The sequence below is a fragment of the Solea solea genome, chromosome 14, assembly GCF_958295425.1.
Source record: "Solea solea chromosome 14, fSolSol10.1, whole genome shotgun sequence".
In the NCBI taxonomy this organism is placed as follows: domain Eukaryota; kingdom Metazoa; phylum Chordata; class Actinopteri; order Pleuronectiformes; family Soleidae; genus Solea; species Solea solea.
In genome coordinates, this window is record NC_081147.1 from 17,703,093 (window position 1) to 17,730,458 (window position 27,366).

Sequence of the window (27,366 nt, forward strand, 5' to 3'; positions counted from 1 at the left end):
ACATACTATACTATGACTTTTTTGAGCGATTTTGGACGACATACCATACTATGACTTTTTTGAGCGATTTTGGACGACATACTATACTATGACTTTTTTGTCAGATTTTGGACGACATACTATACTATGACTTTTTTTGGTGATTTTGGACGACATACTATACTATGACTTTTTTTAGTTATTTTGGACGACATACTATACTATGACTTTTATTGGTGATTTTGGACGACATACTTTACGATGTCTTTTTTTGGTGATTTTGGACGACATACTATACTATGACTTTTTTGAGTGATTTTGGACGACATACTATACTATGACTTTTTTGACCGATTTTGGACGACATACTATACTATGACATTTTTCTCAGATTTTGGCTGACATACTATACTATGACATTTTTCTCAGATTTTGGACGACATACTATACTATGACTTTTTTTGGTCATTTTGGACGACATACTATACTATGACTTTTTTGAGTGATTTTGGACGACATACTATACTATGACTTTTTTGTTAAATTTTGGACCACATTATATACTATGACATTTTTGTCAGATTTTGGACGACAGTGAACTATGACATTTTACTGTGAACCTGCGTGGCATGGTGGGGTAGTGGTTAGTAGGTCTGATCTGTGTTCCTGTTACAGAAATGTGGTGGGATCAATCCCAGGTTTAGGATGTTTGTAACTGTGGACGACATGCTATACTATGACTCTTTAGAGTAACTTTGCACAACATACTTTTTTTGGTCATTTTGGACGACATACTATACTATGACTTTTTTGACCGATTTTGGACGACATAGTATACTATGACTTTTTTGCGTGATTTTGGACCACATACTATACTATGACTTTTTTGACCGATTTTTAACGACACTATACTATGACTTTTTTGACCGATTTTTGACGACATACTTTACTATGACTTTTTTGAACGATTTTAGACGACATACTATACTATGACATTTTTGTCAGATTTTGGACGACATACTATACTATGACTTTTTTTAGTTATTTTGGACGACATACTATACCATGACATTTTTGACCGATTTTTGAGGACATACTATACTATGACTTTTTTGAACGATTTTGGACGACATACTATACTATGATATTTTTGTCAGATTTTGGACGACATACTATACTATGACATTTTTGTCAGATTTTGGACGACATACTATACTATGACATTTTTGTCAGATTTTGGACGACATACTATTCTATGACTTTTTTTGGTCATTTTGGACGACAGACTATACTATGATTTTTTTTGGTGATTTTGGACGACATACTATACTATGACTTTTTTTGGTGATTTTGGACGACATACTATACTATGACTTTTTGACCGATTTTGGACGACGTACTATACTATGACTTTTTTTGGTAATTTTGGACGATATACTATACTATGACTTTTTTGAGCGATTTTGGACGACATACTATACTATGACTTTTTTGAGCGATTTTGGACGACATACTATACTATGACTTTTTTGAATGATTTTGGACGACATACTATACTATGACATTTTTGTCAGATTTTGGACGACATACTATATACTATGACATTTTTGTCAGATTTTGGACGACATACTATACTATGACTTTTTTTGGTCATTTTGGACGACAGACTATACTATGATTTTTTTGGTGATTTTGGACGATATACTATACAATGACTTTTTTCGGTGATTTTGGACGACATACTATACTATGACTTTTTGACCGATTTTGGACGACATACTATACTATGACTTTTTTTGGTAATTTTGGACGACATACTATACTATGATATTTTTGTCAGATTTTGGACGACATACTATACTATGACATTTTTGTCAGATTTTGGACGACATACTATACTATGACATTTTTGTCAGATTTTGGACGACATACTATACTATGACTTTTTTTGGTCATTTTGGACGACATACTATACTATGACTTTTTTGAGTGATTTTGGACGACATACTATACTATGACTTTTTTGAACGATTTTGGACGACATACGTTACTATGACATTTTTGTCAGATTTTGGACGACATACTATACTATGACTTTTTTTAGTTATTTTGGACGACATACTATACTATGACTTTTTTGACTGATTTTGGACGACATACGGTACTATGACTTTTTTGTTAAATTTTGGACCACATTATATACTATGACATTTTTGTCAGATTTTGGACGACAGTGAACTATGACATTTTACTGTGAACCTGCGTGGCATGGTGGGGTAGTGGTTAGTAGGTCTGATCTGTGTTCCTGTTACAGAAATGTGGTGGGATCAATCCCAGGTTTAGGATGTTTGTAACTGTGGACGACATGCTATACTATGACTCTTCAGAGTAACTTTGCACAACATACTTTTTTTGGTCATTTTGGACGACATACTATACTATGACTTTTTTGACCGATTTTGGACGACATAGTATACTATGACTTTTTTGCGTGATTTTGGACCACATACTATACTATGACTTTTTTGAGTGATTTTGGACAACATACTATAGTATGACTTTTTTGAGTGATTTTGGTGATTTTGAGTGATTTTTTGGTGATTTTGGACAACATACTATACTATGACTTTTTGACCGATTTTGGACGACATACTATACTATGACTTTTTTTGGCAATTTTGGACGACATACTATACTATGACTTTTTTGAACTATTTTGGACAACATACTATACTATGATTTGTTTGGTGATTTTGGACAACATACTATACTATGACTTTTTGTGGTGATTTTGGACGACATACTATACTATGACTTTTTTGAGTGATTTTGGACAACATACTATAGTATGACTTTTTTGAGTGATTTTGGACGACATACTATACTAGGACTTTTTTGAGTGATTTTGGACGACATACTATACTAGGACTTTTTGGAGCGATTTTGGACGACATACTATCCTATGACATTTTTGTCAGATTTTGGACGACATACTATACTATGACTTTTTTGCGTGATTTTGGACGACATACTATACTATGACTTTTTTGACCGATTTTGGACGACATAGTATACTATGACTTTTTTGACCGATTTTTGACGACATACTATACTATGACTTTTTTGAACGATTTTGGACGACATACTATACCATGACATTTTTGACCGATTTTTGACGACATACTATACTATGACTTTTTTGAACGATTTTGGACGACATACTATACTATGATTTTTTTTGGTGATTTTGGACGACATACTATACTATGACTTTTTTGAGTGATTTTGGACAACATACTATACTATGACTTTTTGACCGATTTTGGACGACATACTATCTATGACTTTTTTTGGTAATTTTGGACGACATACTATACTATGACTTTTTTGAGCGATTTTGGACGACATACTATACTATGACTTTTTTGTCAGATTTTGGACGACATACTATACTATGATATTTTTGTCAGATTTTGGACGACATACTATACTATGACATTTTTGTCAGATTTTGGACGACATACTATACTATGACATTTTTGTCAGATTTTGGACGACATACTATACTATGACTTTTTTTGGTCATTTTGGACGACATACTATACTATGACTTTTTTGAGTGATTTTGGACGACATACTATACTATGACTTTTTTGAACTATTTTGGACGACATACTATACTATGACATTTTTGTCAGATTTTGGACGACATACTATACTATGACTTTTTTTAGTTATTTTGGACGACATACTATACTATGACTTTTTTGACTGATTTTGGACGACATACGGTACTATGACTTTTTTGTTAAATTTTGGACCACATTATATACTATGACATTTTTGTCAGATTTTGGACGACAGTGAACTATGACATTTTACTGTGAACCTGCGTGGCATGGTGGGGTAGTGGTTAGTAGGTCTGATCTGTGTTCCTGTTACAGAAATGTGGTGGGATCAATCCCAGGTTTAGGATGTTTGTAACTGTGGACGACATGCTATACTATGACTCTTTAGAGTAACTTTGCACAACATACTTTTTTTGGTCATTTTGGACGACATACTATACTATGACTTTTTTGACCGATTTTGGACGACATAGTATACTATGACTTTTTTGCGTGATTTTGGACCACATACTATACTATGACTTTTTTGACCGATTTTTAACGACATACTATACTATGACTTTTTTGACCGATTTTTGACGACATACTATACTATGACTTTTTTGAACGATTTTGGACGACATACTATACTATGATATTTTTGTCAGATTTTGGACGACATACTATACTATGACATTTTTGTCAGATTTTGGACGACATACTATACTCTGACATTTTTGTCCGATTTTGGACGACATACTATTCTATGACTTTTTTTGGTCATTTTGGACGACAGACTATACTATGATTTTTTTTGGTGATTTTGGACGACAAACTATACTATGACTTTTTTTGGTGATTTTGGACGACATACTATACTATGACTTTTTGACCGATTTTGGACGACATACTATACTATGACTTTTTTTGGTAATTTTGGACGACATACTATACTATGCCTTTTTTGAGCGATTTTGGACGACATACTATACTATGACTTTTTTGAGCGATTTTGGACGACATACTATACTATGACTTTTTTGAATGATTTTGGACGACATACTATACTATGACATTTTTGTCAGATTTTGGACGACATACTATACTATGACATTTTTGTCAGATTTTGGACGACATACTATACTGTGACTTTTTTTGGTCATTTTGGACGAAAGACTATACTATGATTTTTTTTGGTGATTTTGGACGATATACTATACTATGACTTTTTTTGGTGATTTTGGACGACATACTATACTATGACTTTTTGACCGATTTTGGACGACATACTATACTATGACTTTTTTTGGTAATTTTGGACGACATACTATACTATGACTTTTTTGAGCGATTTTGGACGACATACTATACTATGACTTTATTGAGAGATTTTGGACGACATACTATACTATGACTTTTTTGTCAGATTTTGGACGACATACTATACTATGACTTTTTTTGGTGATTTTGGACGACATACTATACTATGACTTTTTTGAGTGATTTTGGACGACATACTATACTATGATTTTTTTGAGTGATTTTGGACAACATACTATAGTATGACTTTTTTGAGTGATTTTGGTGATTTTGAGTGATTTTTTGGTGATTTTGGACGACATACTATACTATGACTTTTTGACCGATTTTGGACGACATACTATACTATGACTTTTTTTGGTAATTTTGGACGACATACTATACTATGACTTTTTTGAACTATTTTGGACAACATACTATACTATGATTTGTTTGGTGATTTTGGACAACATACTATACTATGACTTTTTTTGGTGATTTTGGACGACATACTATACTATGACTTTTTTGAGGGATTTTGGACGACATACTATACTATGATTTTTTTGAGTGATTTTGGACAACATACTATAGTATGACTTTTTTGAGTGATTTTGGACGACATACTATACTAGGACTTTTTGGAGCGATTTTGGACGACATACTATACTATGACATTTTTGTCAGATTTTGGAAGACATACTATACTATGACTTTTTTGCGTGATTTTGGACGACATACTATACTATGACTTTTTTTGGTGATTTTGGACGACATACTATACTATGACTTTTTTGAGCGATTTTGGACGACATACTATACTATGACTTTTTTGACCGATTTTGGACGACATACTATACTATGACTTTTTTGAGTGATTTTGGACGACATACTATACTATGACTTTTTTGAATGATTTTGGACGACATACTATACTATGACATTTTTGTCAGATTTTGGACGACATACTATACTATGACATTTTTGTCAGATTTTGGACGACATACTATACTATGACTTTTTTTGGTCATTTTGGACGACAGACTATACTATGATTTTTTTTGGTGATTTTGGACGATATACTATACTATGACTTTTTTGAGCGATTTTGGACGACATACTATACTATGACTTTTTTGTCAGATTTTGGACGACATACTATACTATGACTTTTTTGAGTGATTTTGGACGACATACTATACTATGACTTTTTTGACCGATTTTGGACAACATACTCTACTATGACATTTTTCTCAGATTTTGGCTGACATACTATACTATGACAATTTTGTCAGATTTTGGACGACATAATATACTGTGACTTTTTTTGGTCATTTTGGACGACATACTATACTATGACTTTTTTGAGTGATTTTGGACGACATACTATACTATGACTTTTTTGAACGATTTTGGATGACATACTATACTATGACATTTTTGTCAGATTTTGGACGACATACTATACTATGATTTTTTTTGGTGATTTTGGACGATATACTATACTATGACTTTTTTTGGTAATTTTGGACGACATACTATACTATGACTTTTTTGAGCGATTTTGGACGACATACTATACTATGACTTTTTTGAGCGATTTTGGACGACATACTATACTATGACTTTTTTGTCAGATTTTGGACGACATACTATACTATGACTTTTTTTGGTGATTTTGGACGACATACTATACTATGACTTTTTTTAGTTATTTTGGACGACATACTATACTATGACTTTTATTGGAGATTTTGGACGACATACTTTACGATGACTTTTTTTGGTGATTTTGGACGACATACTATACTATGACTTTTTTGAGTGATTTTGGACGACATACTATACTATGACTTTTTTGACCGATTTTGGACAACATACTCTACTATGACATTTTTCTCAGATTTTGGCTGACATACTATACTATGACATTTTTGTCAGATTTTGGACGACATAATATACTGTGACTTTTTTTGGTCATTTTGGACGACATACTATACTATGACTTTTTTGAGTGATTTTGGCTGACATACTATACTATGACTTTTTTGAACGATTTTGGACGACATACTATACTATGACATTTTTGTCAGATTTTGGACGACATACTATACTATGACTTTTTTTAGTTATTTTGGACGACATACTATACTGTGACTTTTTTGACTGATTTTGGACGACATACGGTACTATGACTTTTTTGTTAAATTTTGGACCACATTATATACTATGACATTTTTGACCGATTTTGGACGACATAGTATACTATGACTTTTTTGCGTGATTTTGGACGACATACTATACTATGACTTTTTTGACCGATTTTTAACAACATACTATACTATGACTTTTTTGACCGATTTTTGACGACATACTATACTATGACTTTTTTGAACGATTTTGGACGACATACTATACTATGACTTTTTTTAGTTATTTTGGACGACATACTATACCATGACATTTTTGACCAATTTTGACGACATACTATACTATGACTTTTTTGTCAGATTTTGGACGACATACTATACTATGACATTTTTGTCAGATTTTGGACGACATACTATACTATGACTTTTTTTGGTCATTTTGGACGACAGACTATACTATGATTTTTTTTGGTGATTTTGGACGACATACTATACTATGACTTTTTTTGGTGATTTTGGACGACATACTATACTATGACTTTTTGACCGATTTTGGACGACATACTATACTATGACTTTTTTTGGTAATTTTGGACGACATACTATACTATGACTTTTTTGAGCGATTTTGGACGACATACTATACTATGACTTTTTTGAGCGATTTTGGACGACATACTATACTATGACTTTTTTGTCAGATTTTGGACGACATACTATACTATGATATTTTTGTCAGATTTTGGACGACATACTATACTATGACATTTTTGTCAGATTTTGGACGACATACTATACTATGACATTTTTGGCAGATTTTGGACGACATACTATACTATGACTTTTTGGTCATTTTCGACGACATACTATACTATGACTTTTTTGAGTGATTTTGGACGACATACTATACTATGACTTTTTTGAACGATTTTGGACGACATACTATACTATGACATTTTTGTCAGATTTTGGACGACATACTATACTATGACTTTTTTTAGTTATTTTGGACGACATACTATACCATGACATTTTTGACCGATTTTTGACGACATACTATACTATGACTTTTTTGAACGATTTTGGACGACATACTATACTATGACATTTTTGTCAGATTTTGGACGACATTCTATACTATGACATTTTTGTCAGATTTTGGACGACATACTATACTATGACTTTTTTTGGTCATTTTGGACGACATACTATACTATGACTTTATTTGGTGATTTTGGACGACATACTATACTATGACTTTTTTTGGTCATTTTGGACGACATACTATACTATGACTTTTTTTGGTGATTTTGGACGACATACTATACTATGACTTTTTGACCGATTTTGGACGACATACTATACTATGACTTTTTTTGGTAATTTTGGACGACATACTATACTATGACTTTTTTGAGCGATTTTGGACGACATACTATACTATGACTTTTTTGAGCGATTTTGGACGACATACTATACTATGACTTTTTGACCGATTTTGGACGACATACTATACTATGACTTTTTTTGGTAATTTTGGACGACATACTATACTATGACTTTTTTGAGCGATTTTGGACGACATACTATACTATGACTTTTTTGAGCGATTTTGGACGACATACTATACTATGACTTTTTTTGGTGATTTTGGACGACATACTTTACGATGACTTTTTTTGGTGATTTTGGACGACATACTATACTATGACATTTTTGTCAGATTTTGGACGACAGTTAACTATGACATTTTACTGTAAACCTGAGTGGCATGGTGGCGTAGCGGTTAGTAGGTCTGATCTGTGTTCCTGTTACAGAAACGTGGTGGGATCAATCCCAGGCTTAGGATGTTTGTAACTGTGGAGGACATGCTATACTATGACTCTTTAGAGTAACTTTGCACAACATACTTTTTCTGGTCATTTTGGACGACATACTATACTATGACTTTTTTGACCGATTTTGGACGACATACTATACTATGACTTTTTTGAGTGATTTTGGACGACATACTATACTATGACTTTTTTGACCGATTTTGGACGACATACTATACTATGACATTTTTCTCAGATTTTGGCTGACATACTATACTATGACTTTTTTTGGTCATTTTGGACGACATACTATACTATGACATTTTTGTCAGATTTTGGACGACATACTATACTATGACTTTTTTTGGTCATTTTGGACGACATACTATACAATGACTTTTTTGAGTGATTTTGAACGACATACTATACTATGACTTTTTTGAACGATTTTGGACGACATACTATACTATGACATTTTTGTCAGATTTTGGACGACATACTTTACTATGATTTTTCTGACTGAATTTGGGCGACATACTATACTATAAAAAAAAGTCATAGTACAGTATGTCGTCCAAAATCACCAAAAAAAAGTCATAGTATAGTATGTTGTCCAAAGTTACAAACATCCTAAACCTGGGATTGAACCCACCACATTCCTGTAACAGGAACACAGATCAGACCTACAAACCACTACACCACCATGCCACTCAGGTTTAGAGTAAAATGTCATAGTTCACTATGTCGTCCAAAATCACCAAAAAAATTCATAGTATAGTATGTCGTCCAAAGTTACAAACATCCTAAACCTGGGATTGAACCCACCACATTCCTGTAACAGGAACACAGATCAGACCTACTAACCGCTACACCACCATGCCGGTCAGGTTTAGAGTAAAATGTCATAGTATAGTATGTCGTCCAAAATCGGTCAAAAAAGTCATAGTATAGTACGTTGTCAAAAATCACTCAAAAAAGTCATAGTATAGTATGTCGTCCAAAATCACCAAAAAAAGTCATCGTAAAGTATGTCGTCCAAGATCACCGATAAAAGTCATAGTATAGTATGTCGTCCAAAATAACTAAAAAAAGTCATAGTATAGTATGTCGTCCAAAATCGTTCAAAAAAGTCATAGTATAGTATGTCGTCCAAAATCACTCAAAAAAGTCATAGTATAGTATGTCGTCCAAAATCGCTCAAAAAAGTCATAGTATAGTATGTCGTCAAAAATCGGTCAAAAAAGTCATAGTATAGTATGTCTTCCAAAATGACCAAAAAAAGTCATAGTATAGTATGTCGTCCAAAATGTGACAAAAATGTCATAGTATAGTATGGCGTCCAAAATCTGACAAAAATGTCATAGTATAGTATGTTGTCCAAAATCGTTCAAAAAAGTCATAGTATAGTATGTCGTCCAAAATCTTGACAAAAAAGTCATAGTTTAATATGTTGTCCAAAATTTGACAAAAATGTCATAGTTTAGTATGTCGTCCAAAATTTGACAAAAAAGTTATAGTTTAGTATGTTGTCCAATTTTTTAAAAATGTCATCGTTTAGTTTGTCGTCCAAAAACTCACAAAAATGTCATTGTTTGGTATGTTGTCCAAATTTTAGAAAAATGTCATAGTTTAGGTATGTCATCCAAAATTTAAACAAAAATGTCATAGTTTAGGTATGTCGTCCGCGGCGAAAAACGTGAGGAAGAGGAATAATATCAAGCAGAATATGCGCCGTACGATTACAATAGATGCTTGCGCTGCAATGCATTCAAGTGAGAACTCTGGGTTCTCACTAGAATGCCTTGCAGCAGCAGGCACTAAATAGAATGTTTTTGTTATATCGTCATTATTTGCGTGAAAGTTTAGTCAGTAAAATAATAAATATTGCATGCTTTTATGTAACCCAGGGAGAAATGTTTTTTAACTCACTATCATTCCAAGCATGCATGCAGTTTGGTATTAAAGAAAATAATGTATCCTTTTTTTTCTTGCTCCACCACTCACAAACAAAGATTAATAATGTCATCAGTGAGTGGTGACAGCGGTGCTTGTTCGTGGGTGAGTGAGTACTGTGAGGAAGCATTTATGAGGGAAATCCTTGCCTAATCATATCAAGTGTTGTTATTACCTGTTCAGTACTGCATCAATCATCTTTACCTGATTTTATTTGGAAAATATGCCATCAGTGAATCCTGTCACCACTGAGACTAATTGAAATAGTGACCTCATAACCCGAGTCTAGTGGATTACTTCTCTAGATATTAAACCGACGGTGAGATTTACAGCTGAGACTTCTCAACTCGATAATAGATGGAGCGTGTATTAGCAGGTTATGTCCTAGTTTTCCTTCTCACCCATTTTAGACACACAAGAAGTAGACATGTATGTGGACACTTTGATTTCTTAAGTCCAAGGGATCGCAGGCGTGTGTGCCTCTCTTTCTAAAAGGTTCAAGTCTCTTTGATTTCTCCCGAGGCTCATGGAAGTTCATGTTGTGACCTTTCTGTTTTGTATACGTTGATGTCAGCCAACATGGTAGCGATTCCTCTCAATAAAGCTCACCGTTGCAGTCATTCATACTGTGATGGACAGTGGGTATTTTGTAGACACTGCTGATTTCAATCTTTATTTTTTTTTTATTCTTTTGCTCTTTATATCTATTCCAGCGAGTTCAACAAAAAGGGAAAAAGAAAAATCGGATGATCTGATGTTGAGGTGAAAATGGTAAAACAGCTCTGAAATATACGCGGTGGCTTGGATTTATGTCTTTATGATTCTTTTTGTAACATCACACTGCACCATACTGTATAGGAGTGTAAAAGACACAACAATAATTACGCCCTCATCTTTGGTTATTGCAGGGAATTTTATTCCCCTCATTATTCAAATTGATAAGATTTTCTTTTCTTTTTTTTCTCCAAGAGCAACTGGTGCCAAAATTACTATCTTGATTTTGCTCTTCGCAGCAACAAAACCAATATGCAGGTCCTGAATTAAAAACATCATTAACACATGCTCTTCAAGCTCAGGAGGAGGTAATGTGTATCTGCAAACATATTTTTCTTTATCCACTATATTGCATAGATAAAGGACTTATTGTTGCTTGATAAGATTAGATAAGGGTAGGAAAATAGAGCAGGGAGAGAGGGAGTGAAATAAAGTCTGGCACTAATGAAGGAGAAACTGCCAAAAACCGAGTGCACAAAAGCTTCATTTAAAAACTATCAGAGAGGGCAGACTAACCTAAATCCACACAATTAGCACCCCAAAAGCACAACTGAGTGCTTTTCAATGCAGTGATTGTGAAATAAGCTAGTTACATATTCTATTTACTTGATTCATCAAGATCCTGGGGGCACAAATCACTCTGTTTGTGTGTATGCACACACACACACGCACACTAGTCAGAGAAGAAGAAGAAAAAAAAAAGACAAAGTAGTAAGAAAAAGACAGATGAAATGAGGCAAGGAGCCAAAGAAACCTTCAGCTGCCGAGAAAAATAACTCAGAGACGGAAGCTTTTCTTTGCCCTTGTTGCTATTAGCAAAAGCAAATAGTGCGGTGCATGTTCACACGCTGAACCACATACATAAATACGGCAGATTAAAATTAATTTGGCCTTTACTGCGTGCTGCTCTGCTCCCAAACAATGAGGTGTGTTTTTAAAGTTCTGTGAACATTTCTATTTTCCCACTTATCGCATGATTTTATTCATCTGCTAAGCCAACGGAGAGACGGAACCTCATTGGCAAAAGCATATTGTTCTATGTGCCACTTTTGCCCACGCTTGTATAGTGTAAATATCTACTTGTTCTCAAACAGCGTTGGCAGCTGTTTCTTAAATTACAGCAGGATGCACGCAAAAGCAAGGTCCAGGTTCCAGCAAAAGAGAAAGCCCACTTACAGAGGGTTGGCAGCGCTACAACAAAGCATGCTTCCTCTCCACATGATTCTAATTATTGGAAACTTGCTCCAACAATGGCATCCAGAATCTATTAGAACAAACAGCTGTCCGTGACAATTAGAACATAATCATTTTGCATAAGGGAGTGTCTTCTTTTTAGGCTTCCGTTTATTCAAGCCCATTCAAGTTGGTGCCAGATGTTAAGAAAGCCGTAATTTGATTTCACGATACACTCAACACTAAGTTGTTTAGCTACAACACTAATTACTATTAAATGCCAATAATGTGCATTAAATAAATAAATAAATAAATAAAAGGTGGAAATGACATGTGAATAAAACATTAACGCTGGGAAAACAAACGTGACAAACAAAAACAAACATGCACAGAGGAGTCAAGGTGAGTGCTTTGCTAAGCTTTATCACATATTTAAAGAAGCTGCCAGAAATCCATAAAGCAAAGACAAGCTGCAGTAAGAGATATCAAGACCAAACAAAGCCCGTTCAGCCAGATAAAACACTGCCTTGAGAAGTATTTACACAGAGATAAAATGAGCAGGAGAGATGCATGCCAAGTTCTACCATACAAACAGGCCAACCAATCCAACCCCCCCAACCCAGTTTGGTAACCACCCAGAAAATAGGCAGATGGGGTTGGATTCAGCAGTTACCAGATTAGAGGTCCCCTTATATTTAGAAAATATAAGGGGAGACGAGCAACCCATCCTCATGCCGACTCATACCGCCGCTCTGTCACATCCCTTCGGCGTCGGCGAAAGGTACCCTTCCGTGTCTGAATGAGATGCACCAGGCTTTCAATTGAGTCCACTGCAAACTCACTGGTGCCACATTTAGATGCTCAGAGCAGAGCAACAGTAAATAAAAGTAAGAGTATGTGGTTTGGGTTAGGGACCAGGATAGGACTGAGGGTAAAGTTAGGGCCACGAAAAGGACTGGATAAATTAGGATAAATATCCAGGTTAGGCTTAGTGGATATTTACTGTTACCTCACACTCAAACGTACTTTTACTTTTACATTTCCATGACCAAAAATAAATCATACATCATTATAAATAACAGTATATGTTTTCCTTGCCAGTCACTGCTTAGTATACCGGCTTGATGCTCACAAGTGTGGATGGACTCTTACGGCAGCTGCTCTGAGCATCTAAATGTGCGGCCCAGTGCTTCTCATTCAGACGCGGAAGGATACCCTGTGCGCCTGTAAGGCGATGCCGAGGGACGTGACAGAGCCGCAGTATGTGACACTCTTGGAATGATAACAGGCTGAGATGAGGGGAGGCTAAGTAGCTTCCTCCTTGTCCTTTGGAATACCATTGGCAAATGTCTATTTTATAATTGTATACGTTTTTTTCTTCAACAACCGCTCTCGAGGAATAGCTAAAAAATAAAGTAAGGCCAAGTGAGAAGGACTGAGTTATAAACGGGAACCACTTAGGAGTGAATCAGGGGAGATCGGGTGTGCCATTTCGGATGAACCCGTGAGCAAATCTAGACCTGCACGAATCTGTTCAGAGGAGATGCTGATTTGTCAAGTTGCAAGAAAGAAAATTGAGAGAAAATGAACAAAAAAAACCCCCAAAAAAAGCTATGAGAGACGTTGTGCAACAGTCACATTGTTACATTGTGTCTTTGTGGACATTCTGTTCTAGAGCAGCCTTTTATGTGTGAGGTGAATATGCCACTGTGTGTGAGATGGAGAGTTAGCAGGAACATGCTAGAGGGAGGTGATAATAGCAAGTGGGTTGAGAGATTAGTGGGTGATCTAATGAATCTTTATCACATTCATATGTTATTGAGTCATTAGATGACTCGCTGCAACACCAGCTATGATAAACCTACGTACAGTAAATGCAACTAGTACAATAGCTTAAATACGCAAATACTGTAAGTAACATACATACAATATTAGTGCTAAACTGCACATCTACATTAAAAAAAAATTAAAACCGTTTTGGGAAATGTACAATTAGGACAAAACCAACAACTGATTTCCTGGATTTCATAGCAGATGCATTATTTGACATTTGAGTGAAGATACAATGTGAACAAACACACCTCAAGCACCTTAAAACCACTCTCACAATTTGTCAGTGATATTCTAAAAGTGTTACATTATTTATGTATTGTAGATCCACATTCTGCCAGTAGGCTATAGGCATAACCCTATTGTTTTTGGAGTGAGCGTGCATGGTAAAGAATGTTCAGATTCTATGAGTATAGCCCTTTAAGTGTGAGCAATAGCCTGACAGGATAAGTTCTGTATATTGAATAGAACACAGCAAATTTTATCAGGAGTTTTGCTGAGCCACGCTGGACGTGGGGCTCTTATTTCATTTAATTTTCACTTTAATGTTCTTTTTTTTCAAAGTGCATGTGTGCCATTGATGACATGGCATAAAATATCATATCCAACAGAGTAAAACTGTGAATGAAGGGAAACTTCCAACAGCAGCGCTATAGTAGCTACACTCTGAAGCTGTTCAACAGAGTTTAATTAAGCTCCTAAATAAAGCAAGGTTTTCTGTTCTTTTTCTTTTTTTATGACACACAACGAGCCCTTATACTTCATGCACTCAATCTCATCGCATCTTACAGAAATGTGAATGGTAAGGATGGCTAAAGGATTTGCCTCACTCTGGTTGGATCTTGCAAGGTTTTCATAATCCTTATGGTTGCATGATTTCCAACATCTTAAACACAAATTTGTTCCACAGAATCAAACATGTGAAAGTGACATGAGGTGGCACCTGCAATGTATGATGTTCATGTGCATGCAAGAGCAAGCAAAGAACTGAATAAGACTTACACTCACAGATGTTATCTTGCCAAGTTGACAGGCCTCCTGCAAGGAGAGAACAACAGTCATTTCACATCCGCACGTCAGAATAACTTTTTAAAGTCAGTCAGAGTTCACCATTGACAACTGACAAATTGACAAATTGTGGATTTTGGAGTTTAAATGTCTTTTCGATTAAGTTGCATTTAAGATTGAAGAACATATAGATTTTTCTTTTTTTCTTTTTTTACTCAGACACAGTTTGTACAGCACATTTCCGAGCTCAGCTGGCACACCATCAAAACCAGGCTGCAGAGTACACACCCTCTCCACAGAAATGTAAATAATAGGGCAAACTTGACACCCTGACAACGCAAGCCATACAACTGACACTTTGATAAAGAGGTTTTCTCTGCATGTCAGAGAAGAAACCGAACAGAATATCAAATGATGCATCAAAAATTAACAATAAACAGTGACAAGCTTCTAAATTGGGAACAAAAGACACCCGTAAGCCTGCAAAACAGCATCCTCTCTCTGGGGACTGAGATAACTCTCAGAGAGATAAGAGTATTTAATTTTTAATCACCGATTTTGTTTTCTTTGTTCTGTGTATAATAATCTTAGTACATGACTTGATTTGCAAAGAAAATGGGAAGAATTCTGGCAGTGAGGAGCCACTTAGAGGAGCAGCAGAGAGGACTACCAGGGTGGAACAGTAAAACAATGAACGGGAAACAAGTTCAAGTCAACAGATTATCCCGCCCTAATTGCTCACCCAGGGACACTGATTTAGCAAGAGCAAAGTATTCATCTACAACAGAAGAAGTCTTTATGGTGGACAAGTACCTGAATCAAAAAAAAAAAAAAAAAAAATATGAAAAACATCTGTACACAATTATCTAACATGTGTTGTGTTTTTTGTTAAGTGATGTCTTCATTCATGTAGAGAACCGCTGTTTTATCTAATTTCCTTGAAATATAAGCAAGTCGGTAAGATAGATAATATTATATTATGTATAAGTTAATTTATACTGTTCCGCAACTGTATACTTCACCTGTCACTGTCAGACTGATACTGCTGCCGTAGCGCTAACCTATTTTTTCTCTCCCCTTTTGCATTTTTGAGCACACCGACCAAAGGCAGGCGTGTTTGAGCGGCAACTCATTTGCATCCACTGACTGGTCATTTAAAGCAGGATTTAACTTGTGGCTGCCATAAGGCAGTTGTTTCTTCTCCACGTAATGTTTTATTCAACATCTTGTGACACAAACCTCAAATTAGATACCTTGACAGCCAATTAAATATATGATAATGTACATGAGGGATGTGAGCAAGGTGACCTATGTTGTCGCACACGCAGATGATATCCGACATCGCAGTTGTACGTTTGATTGTAGTAGACCACAAACGAGTGGGTTGTGTCCTTTTTTTTTTTTTTTTTGTGCTCGGTATGGATCGGTCAGTGACCTTCTTTCTGCGCGTATGCCTCTCAAACTAGCTGTTTTCAAAGCACCCACATTCAAGCACAGGAGAGAGTTATGCTTAAGATAAGTGCATTTGTTGGTGAACCACATCAAAGTACAGAAGGATGTCTTAGCGAGCAAAGGCAGCAGAGCTCGAACCAAGCCTTTGATCACCCCAGGCACTCTAATCATTAAAATATTGGATAAATAATTGATTAAAAATGCCAGCCATTATTATGCTCTGTTTCTGTATCCAAATGTATCCCGATGATTAGACATGGTGGCTGCAATAAACCGTAAATGTAGTAAAGGGAAGACACAGTGTATTACATATTGAAGCAACGCGTGCAAATTCTTACACGCGATGCTCTCGTAACGCGTAAACTACAGAACAATATTTTGGTTTCACGTAGGGCTGAGAGCTCCTTTTTGAACTGGAGGCAGGTTGAAGTGCTGCAGTAACCTTTTCTCTCCAAGCAGTGTCGTGGCAGGTTGGCACAGAGATAGAAGGGTAGGGTTGTAATCCAAAGGCATATTCAGAGGGTAAGAGTTCTTTCTCGCTGTGCGTAGGTGACTGGAGGGTAGCTAAAATTACATTCCCAGTTAAAACGAAGCCTGTAGTGTGCAGGAGGAAGGAAGAAAGAAATCTCACTGTGGACATATCATGGATATTAATAGGCTAGTTTTCCATCATCTTTTGTACACAAGGCTAGTTAATCTACCTCCCTCTGTCCATATACATTTACATTTAGAGTATAAGGTTAAATCTTAACTACTATTCCAGTTGCATCTACTAGAGAACTAGATATTTAATCATTACTGTAACGGCCTTGCTCTTAGGGGATTATTAACCTTGCATCTATAACAAAGTTCCCTTGCTATCTTTTTTTTTCTGGAACAAGCAAAAACTTATGTTCAGAAGTATGTGTCATAGCAAATGTATTATTACTGGTTATTGATTATTCACAACCAAGATACAACCTCTGAATAAATGAAAACACAAAGGACACAAGGTACTACCATTGTATCTGGACAACCCTATGTGTAATAATAACTAAGAGCACGAAAAATACATTGCCAATAAAATATTATGTTTTGTATGTTTATTTGATGAGACATTTTCCCGTGAACTTGACGACGCTGAAGTCAGCTTGCAAGAAACAGAATAGACATTCAATTGTACTTAAAGCTACAATATTCCACTAGTTATACTGTATTTAGTATATATCTGAACTCTGAAAGTTAAACTCTCCATCTCCTGGGCCCTTGTGTTCCTAATAGTTTAACTCTGATAAGATATGCTGCTCCTGTCTCTGCAGCCTCCGATATAGTAATGTATTGTGTAATGTAAATACCTTTTGAATGTGGCGAGGGACAGCCGGTGGGGCAAAGATACAGGAAGCATGCCAGCCATAGCCACAGTCTCTCGAGCTGCCAAAGCTCACCCTTGCGTATTTCACATTTGTTATGACTCTGACACAGGGTTCATTGGTGAGGCTCACCAAAGTGCTCCGTTTCAATTTAACTAGTCTCTGTGGAAGAAGTTGGTGAAAATAATGGTCAAGATGGACTTGTCGGTGTTGCTCTGTATTCCATAAATGTCAGCATAGCATCGCGGTCTATGGATTAACTTGTTTGGAGAGGGTAGGAAAGTATGAGGAGCATGTGGCCTGTTACCAAGTGGCCATCCACATGAGATAAATGTGCCCTCATCCATCAACAGTAAAGCAATGAATGCTTTGTCAGGAGGTCGTGTCACAATTGCACACATGCGGGCTTATGCATGTGTAGTGAAAAACATCCACAGTAGAAAACTTGGAAGTGAATACCATATGCTCATGTGTGCAGGCGCAAGAGACGCAAGCATCTCAACCCAGAGTCAGTGGGCAGAGTTCACATCATATGTGTATAGTATACATCCCTTATATTTCTGATAGACAGTGTGATGAAACTGTTGCAAAACAAAACACCACCTCATCAAAAGGGGCTAATAAAGTCTTCAATATACTTAAGTGAAGCTATAGATAAATAGAATTCCCATTTCCCTCTGCGCCGGTGTTCAGTTGTCCAAAGTGTATTGATGGATTTATTGACATTCAATAAAGGGAAGCCCTCTTTGCAAACCACACATTGGTGTAAATCCTGCACACTTCTCGAGTGTGCACAAGGAGCAACTTTCCACTAACACAATTACTCGACAGCAATAATGTCACCATGTGTTCGAAGCGAGTTTGATTTACAAGCGGACATGTTGCCTTTTCATCAGCTTATTATTATTAAGTGGTCCGTATCTATGTGTTCTCCCTCGACAACCCCCCCCTCCACACCTTGCTTCACTCTTAGTGAGGTATTGATTATCCCAGTGTAGTAGCCCCTCCTGATTTCATTAGGCTAGCTGCTGTTAATTACTCCACACTATAACCTTTTGCTGTTTCATTTGGCCTGATAAATTAGGTGGATTGGGGGGAAAGAGGAAAAAAAAAAATAGAAAGGGGGAAGGCAGCTGTCGTGTGGACCCCCCTCCCTCTCTGTGTCAATTCGACAGAATCCCCAAGTGGCACAATAATTAAAAAACTTCACCACTGTTCTCTTTGCTCATCAAATTATACAGTAGGAGGCCACTCCAGTAATTGTAACAGAAAATTGACTTATGAAAACCATACAGTAGATCTCATATCATCTGGGAAGTTGGGGAGAAATTTGCCATTTCTCATTTACTTATGCGTTTATCAAATGTTTCCCATTTCCATGCAGTCTGATGATTAAAAGCAGTTGAATTAGTTTCTACATATCTGTTCACAAGGATCATGTGGCAGTCATAACTACCTTCTGAATTTTGTACAACTTGGAATTAAAGCCCAGTGCCCGTCTTGACTGACACACCAATTTGTATTCTTAGTACTAAGGTATTAAATGAGTACGATATGACACATAGCTGCAAAGTTATAATTAGACTTAATTTAACACCTTATTTCTTGAGATTACATGCACAGTGCCATCTAAAGCATACTTAAATCTCAGGGGTGTAATTGATTAAGCGTATGAGACTTGGAACCACATGATGAGGATGGTGCTCTGAATCCATGTTAAATCAATATAGCCACTTCCTACACATCGAGGGATTATTGACAGAAATGACTAGCATCTGTAATTGGTGACTTATATCAGAGCAGACAATTTCTGGCTTGGTGTGCTTAGGCATACAAGAGAGTCACTGCTATGAACGCTCCGCGTAATCACCTCAGTTAAAGTGGGACAATGTTTCAACATGGCTACGTTACCAACTGAGCAAGTGACATTTATCGGATCTTGTGGATCCTTAATATGAGAGATGTCCTTTCCTCAAGGTTGAGCAGATTCTCGTTGAACACATTCTAGACGATGCAGAAGGAGCTTCATAGTGCTACTCCCTTTGGCTGGGATAATAACTTCATCATAATTAGCTCGTGGTGCTCAGGAGTGTTGAATTGTCAGTTGCAGTGGGATCTGGGCTGATTTATTGCTTGATTTAATTACGTATCAAAATTCAATTAGACGTGCTTTCAACCAAATTCAAAGTGAGTTTTGTCAAGCTGTCCCCTGGAAGCAGACGCGGTTTGAAGGACATCCTTCACAATGCTGTGACATATAACTCAATAATTATCACTTACAACTGATCATTCATACGCTAAAAGATGACGACAGAAAAAAGGGGGGGAACAAAAAATGCCATTTTAAGACAAGACATGGTGACATCAAACAGCATCAAACACTTTGAAACCGATCTTGATTCAGAAGTGATGTTAAGAAGGTTGCATACACTGTTCTAAGTGAAGATACATGACCAAATATTACAGCTCAGGAAGAGTGTGGCTTCCTTTACCCACATCACTCATTGCCTGCTCACCCCCTTTTGCGCCAGACTGCACCAAGGGAAAAAGGGAAGCTGTTTTGAAAGTGTCACACCAGCCTCTAAGAGCTACATTAATCTTTACTGCTATGCAAAATCAGGATGTCACGGTATCTATACTAAGACGCCAGGAAGGATATTTGAACCGGAGGTATCAGACTAAAGTGCAGTTCTTTAGCCGTGCTGTAAATATACTCGTTGACAATGTATTATGGAGCACGCCTTGGTTATACTGTGCGGGCCATATTCGACCCTCAGAAACAACCTTTGTGTGAAGCATCGATTCAACAAGGTGGCAGAAATATTACATTACGTTTTGATCTACACTCACTTGACAGTGTAGTTTTTGCAGTTTCGCAGTGGTGCGAATGCTGTGAACATCCCACTGTCCCCAATGTCCCTCATTGTGTTTTATACGGCTGTGGTCTGGAGAGTGTGCAGATCATTGGTGTAATTTCCAGGAACTATCTTGAGGTAATGATACATTATTGTGCTAAAAATAAAAGGGCAACATAGTTGAAAATCAGTACTCTTTAAAAATAAAGGGCGCCAGTGGTCAGCAACAATACTGGTTTTCATTTTTTAGAGGCAAAAAAACCATGAAGACTCAAAGGTCTGGCAGTCATTGGGTTATTTCCTGCAAAACAATCTCTGTCATCATGAGGGTCACAGGGGAGCTGGAGCCAATCCCAACTGACAAAGAGCGAAAAGGCAGGGTACACAAGAGTACCCAGAAAGAAGAAAAAAAAACCATGCGTACCAGGGAAGAATCCAAACTCCATACAGAAATTGCTGGGAGGATATAGGGCTAGCCACTACGCCACCGTGTAGCCAGGCTTTGGCACGCAATTGTTTTTCTTTTCTTTTCTTTTTTTTGCTTTGGGTTTGTCTAAACTGTGACAACATACAGCCACACTGCTACTTGTTTGTGCCACTCCAATCTAAATGACTTCAAGTGATTTTCCCCTTTCCACTCTTATGTGACGGCGTCAGCCTTAAACCTGTGTTGTCACTGTCACAAACACAAGGGCAAACTTAATGAACAGACATGGCTTGGCCAACTTTAAATCACGGTTAACTTCTTGGAAAGGTTCATACTGGGTTAATTATCTAAAGGTTAGAGGACTTTCTGTTTCATGGTTACAATGACAAATGTGCAAAGCGGTCATAAGCACAAGAACTATATGACAATTGGTTTCAAATGGGGGAAAACAAAGTATCCTGTGTCGACCCCCTGTATTTTGTCGACCAATCTTGCCAAACGAACTAAAGACCTTGTTGCTCTTTATAATAAATCTCTTGACTTCCTCCTCTTTCCCATGACTATGACCCCTAGCGGTCGACCGATAATAAAACATGAGTCATCATGAGAGAAATTCTTGTTGGGTAAAAGAACATCAGGTGCAGCTGTCACACGTGATGATGATAACATTATAAATGCATAACAATATCCAGACCTATAAAGTGAACACACTATAAACACAAAATGCGTTGTCCTGTTTGGCCCCAGCTAGACAAAACAGATATATTCTTTGACGGGACACAGCAAAGTCCCAGCTGCAGCACTCATTATCAGCCTTTATATACTATGTTATAGTCCATATGTTTTTGGTGCGATTTGGTTGTGTTAAAGTGCAGCTACAAGCAATGGAGATTGGCTGCACTGATTAGATGTTGCTGCTTGCTCAAGGGTAAACCTCAAGGATACAGGAAGAGAGCATGTGATTCAGAAACAGTATGTTTGCCTCACAACGTTAAAAAAAGCATTTGGATTTGTCTAATGTGTACTGTCATAGTTATAAAAGACAAAAAACCTTGGCTTTACCCATCCGGGGGAAAAAGGGTGCAATTACGTAGTTTCAATGCCACTTTGTATATGATTAAACTTGGTTTACATCTATGTATTGATCATTTCAACCAGGGTTGAAAAAAGCACTGGAGTGGCTTTTAGAATACAAGGCCCTTTGCTGCTGATGTTCACATAAAATTGTGATCATCTGCATCATTTATGAGAGTTGATATGCCGTTGTTTCTCAGAGTTCTAGTTTTAATGGTGGATTGAATCTCTACCGAAGCTTCTGCAATATTTTAAATCAATATTTTGTCCAGTGGGCACCCTCCAGCTGTCAAAGTATGCTGGTTTTACTGATTAGGACACCTTGGATCAAAATCAGTCAAGTTAAAACGGGGGGGAAGTGTTTGATAGGATGTCGACAGATGCCAGAAGCTGCCAGGTTTAACTGGACAGCTCGTTGGTTGTCTTCTCCGCTTGCGAAAAGACTCACAATGGATTTAGTCATTGTCTTGAAGGCAGCCGCTGCTGCATTACCGAGAAGGTGCGAATAATGAAGTGACCATTAAGTGTACTGTCAAAGAGAGAACATGCTGGAAAAAAAGAATGGGCAGCCCCTTGATGTGTCAAAACTTCAATTTATCACGATTTCCTAATAGTGTGCATGGATCTTCTCCCACTGAAAAGCCTGACAGTTCTTTCATTGAGACTGGCAGAGGCATTGTCCAAAGATTGTGATGTGCAATGACATACTGTACCACAGGCTCGTGTTTGAAGCGAACAGCCCGGATCATTGTCATTCACTGACAAACACAGAAGCACTATGATGATGCAGATTAATGATTCTCAGATCATTCATGGAAATGAGCGCCTGGAAACGAACGGCTTCTGACTTGAATTTAAACATGCAGCTGAGAGCCAAGAGGTTCTCTGTTATGTCTATGTGTATATTTCACCTCAGTCTTAAAGTGCATTCACAACCATGTGGATTTCTCAAAGAAGATTGTGAAACTTTATTGAAAAAAAAACAAACAAATAAAAAAACTGTGCCGTGCCGTGATATTTACATTGTATACGCGATATTAATATTTCAGTATTAAAACATTATACTGCAGTGTTGATAGCTCTAACACTTCAATAAGACTGCATGTGTAGGCTTTATGTAATCCGATCGCAATGCATAAATCAATGTATACATTTAGAGATCAAATTTATGAGGGATAACTGGAATGTGTGGACAGCATTTACTGCTGGTTGTAAATCAAACAGTTGTGTCATCGCCTCTGACTGTCTCACAAATACGAGTGTATCGCAGAATAAAAAAAATAAAAAACTTCCTCCGTTTCAAATCAAAATACAGTATATTTTGCATTGATTTGCATTGATTTTGCAATGATTTTCCTTAAAGAGTCTAGTTTAAAGCTGTAGTGCGTAGGGTTATGGTTCTATTTTTATATATATATATATACATATATATGTATATATATATACATATATATGTATACAGTATACATATATACACACATATTGGTCACTGCGTATGCAGAGACAGGGATGGTTAATGCCAGTAACATCCAATGCACAGAGGGCAAAATAAGTACTTTGAACACTGCTGGGACCAATGAAATATTAACAGTAAACACAGTCAATATTCAGGAAGAGACATTACTTTTACCACTTTCTCCAGTGAGACCAATGTCAACGCCATGAATATTTTCTCTTTTCTCAGGTAATACATATGGATGTGAGAGCTGGGCAAGATGGTTATTCACCCTCTTGGTTTGCAGGAAATTATATAAAAATGGTATATATATATATATATATATATATATATATATATATATATATATATATATATATATACCTACTAAAAAAATAGATAAAAAAAATAAACTGCAGGTTCGACCTTAACAATCTTTACTATTTATGAACAATTTTAAATGCTATGTATAACATACAGCCCGGGTTATTACAAATATTGTACTATTGAGGACCTGTTTCTCTTGCTGCCAGCTCAAGGCAATCTTTCTTGCAAAGCCAGTCAAAGAAAAAGTCTCGGTAAAACATTGATGAAGTGCAGAGACAAGGCTCACAATCACATCCCCATTTACTTCGTGCATGTCCTCCTCAAATATGTTGATGTCAGTTTTTCTGGCAGCACAGTCTGTTAAAAGTGTGTCATTGATGTGATTCAAATGCCACTGAGCACAGAGCTGTCTCTCTTTCACAGTCTGCCTCAACCAACTGGGGTCCATCACCAGCACCAAAACCAACCTTCTCCTCACTGCCAGGGTAATTTTTCCTCCTCTTCCACCACTGAGCAGCAGTCATAATAATATCTTTGTAGACGACAAATATGTGCTGCGGGAGGCCAGCCCCATTTGCTTTTCCCCAAACCTCTTGCTGTTTCGCTGGCCACAGTCAAGAGCAATAACATATGTTCTCACTATACGCATAGTGCTACTCTGCATTGGTAAATGCCTTATTACAACAAGACCTGCTCAGTACTCTTCCACTGAATATCCATAAGCAGTCAAATACAGACATATCCACCCACTCAGAGGGGCAGGGATGTTTCTCACATGACATTTTGTCAGAGGTTCTCCTTATGGAATTGATATTCCTCCCCCTCTCACAGTGATGGCGGGTGGTAATAATGACAAATAAAGGCAATATTGCTACTGGATGAGCATAATAAGGTCATCTGGTGTTTATGTTTTTTCTTCTTTTTTTTTTTTATTACCAAGAGTCAAATTCTCTCAGTATGACTTACGTCTCCAAAGACTACACGGGTGTGAAATATGCAAAGGAAGAGGGTGAGAAAGAAAACACATCCTGAGTAATGCAGCATGCTCTTGCCTGAAGAGTTTATATGCTCGCAATCACTTCTAAACTGCATTTTTCTTATTATTATTTTAAATTTGTGTCAAAATACAGTGTAGTTTATAAAGCCAACCGACAACGGCGTGCATTGAGACAAGACATACTCGTTCCAGAGTTTACCTTGCATGCGACACATGCAGTGGGAGTTTGTTTGAAACATCCAGGTGAGGGGTGGTGCCCGAGCTGCAGTATGCAGGAGGCAAGACACGATGTATACATTCTGCTGCAGCGAAGCACTGTGTTTGTGTTTGCTGCACATTAAATATGGTGGGAAGAAGAAGCTACCGCCTGATCTACAATGTTAATATTTATCCTAAAGTTTCCTTCCTCGTTACTGGCTTTTTTTAAACGCTTGGATTTTCCAAGTTCTGCATCCATCACATTAGAAACATAATTGACATGCTCACTCTGTTGCAATGAATTATCACAGGACATACAGCACCTCTGCACAACTCCAGCACAACGTCCAGCCGTTGGTGCATGTACTAGTAGATATTTATTGTCATTGTTTACTCAATCAATCGTTGTTAATTTATGAAGCACTTTACAATATCTGCAAGGGGCTTCAAATACAAAGAAGGAATAATTAAAAAAAACACTCAACAAATTATCAGGAGTACTCAATTAAACAGTGAGGAAACCAAAATACAAATGAATACAATTAGAAAATGTACAATTAAGAACAGAGGGAAAGTGTCACCCTGATTTTAAAAGTCATTGTAAATAAATATGTTTTGATTTGAGTTTACTTTTAAAAACTCCCTGGTCAGTGATGGAACACAAATCCTGTTCCAAAGGAACAGTCACCCCAACGTTTGTTTCTTGACCTCGGGGCCAGACAGTAGCCGCTGACGAAAACTCATTATCACATTATCGTTTAAAAAAAAAACCTCTGCGTTAATGGCTTTAAAATCAAAAAGTAAAATCTTAAAATGGACTCTGAAAAAGAACCAAGGCGCAAATGTCTGAATTAGAGCTCACCTTTCGCAGCGTATTAACCGAGCGGCAACACAATTATAAAAGACTGAAATTGTGTAAAGGTATCATAAAAAAAATAAAAATAAATATTGCACATGCAGTGAGAACAAAATAGTGCACGTTAGTTACGGAGACTTTGCACATTAATTAAACAGTCTTTGTGCCTCAGTAATTGCACAGGAAGATGTGGGTGGCAGCACCACTGTTCTTTTGACCTTTTATTCTTCACCATGTTCTCTCTTTTTTAGAGTTGAAAGCAGCTCTAAAATCACAGTGTATTCTCGACAAGACACATTTGCGGTGAATACAACCAATGTGTGCACGTGTGGGGTTAAAATAACCCCTATGTATCCCGAATTAAAAAAATGCAGTTTGAGCAGCATTCAGCTTATATGATGTCTATAAATGTGGAGAAAACAGAGTGCAGAGAACAGATGAGTGCAGCTTGCTGAAGAATATGTTGATTGCTCCAAAATGGGGCTTTAGGTGTGTTTGCAGATATCAACTGTCCCCTCAGGTTGTTTGAGTTAGTGTGCTTGCAGTCACTGATTCCTTGGGAGGTTTGGGAGATTTTTTTTTTTTTTGTTCATTTCTAATTTGGGCACCTTTATATTCTGACAGAGTTTTGCCACACTGATCTGAAAACAGGTTCTAAAATAATGTGTATCAAACGCCACGGACAACTTATGCAGAGAACTGAGGGCTGGTATTCATGTCGTCCCACAGCACGGCATTGATTTATAATAGTTTGCAGGAAAAAGAAAAAATAAGAGCCCAGGACGCATCATTGAAATATGAAGGC

The 27,366-nt window shown here is 36.8% G+C and overlaps 1 protein-coding gene across 2 annotated transcripts in view; it reads right to left on the minus strand.

Moving 5' to 3' along the window:
* pcdh11 (protocadherin 11) overlaps positions 1-27,366 on the minus strand; it is a 126,087-nt gene that overhangs the window by 41,736 nt on the left and 56,985 nt on the right. The window contains exon 5 of one of the 2 annotated variants that reach the window (XM_058649472.1): positions 15,592-15,621. In XM_058649472.1, coding sequence (XP_058505455.1) covers positions 15,592-15,621 — 30 coding nt within the window. Of the gene's footprint in view, positions 1-15,585; positions 15,622-27,366 lie in introns of both variants that reach the window. The other variant, XM_058649471.1, reaches the window with a different exon arrangement.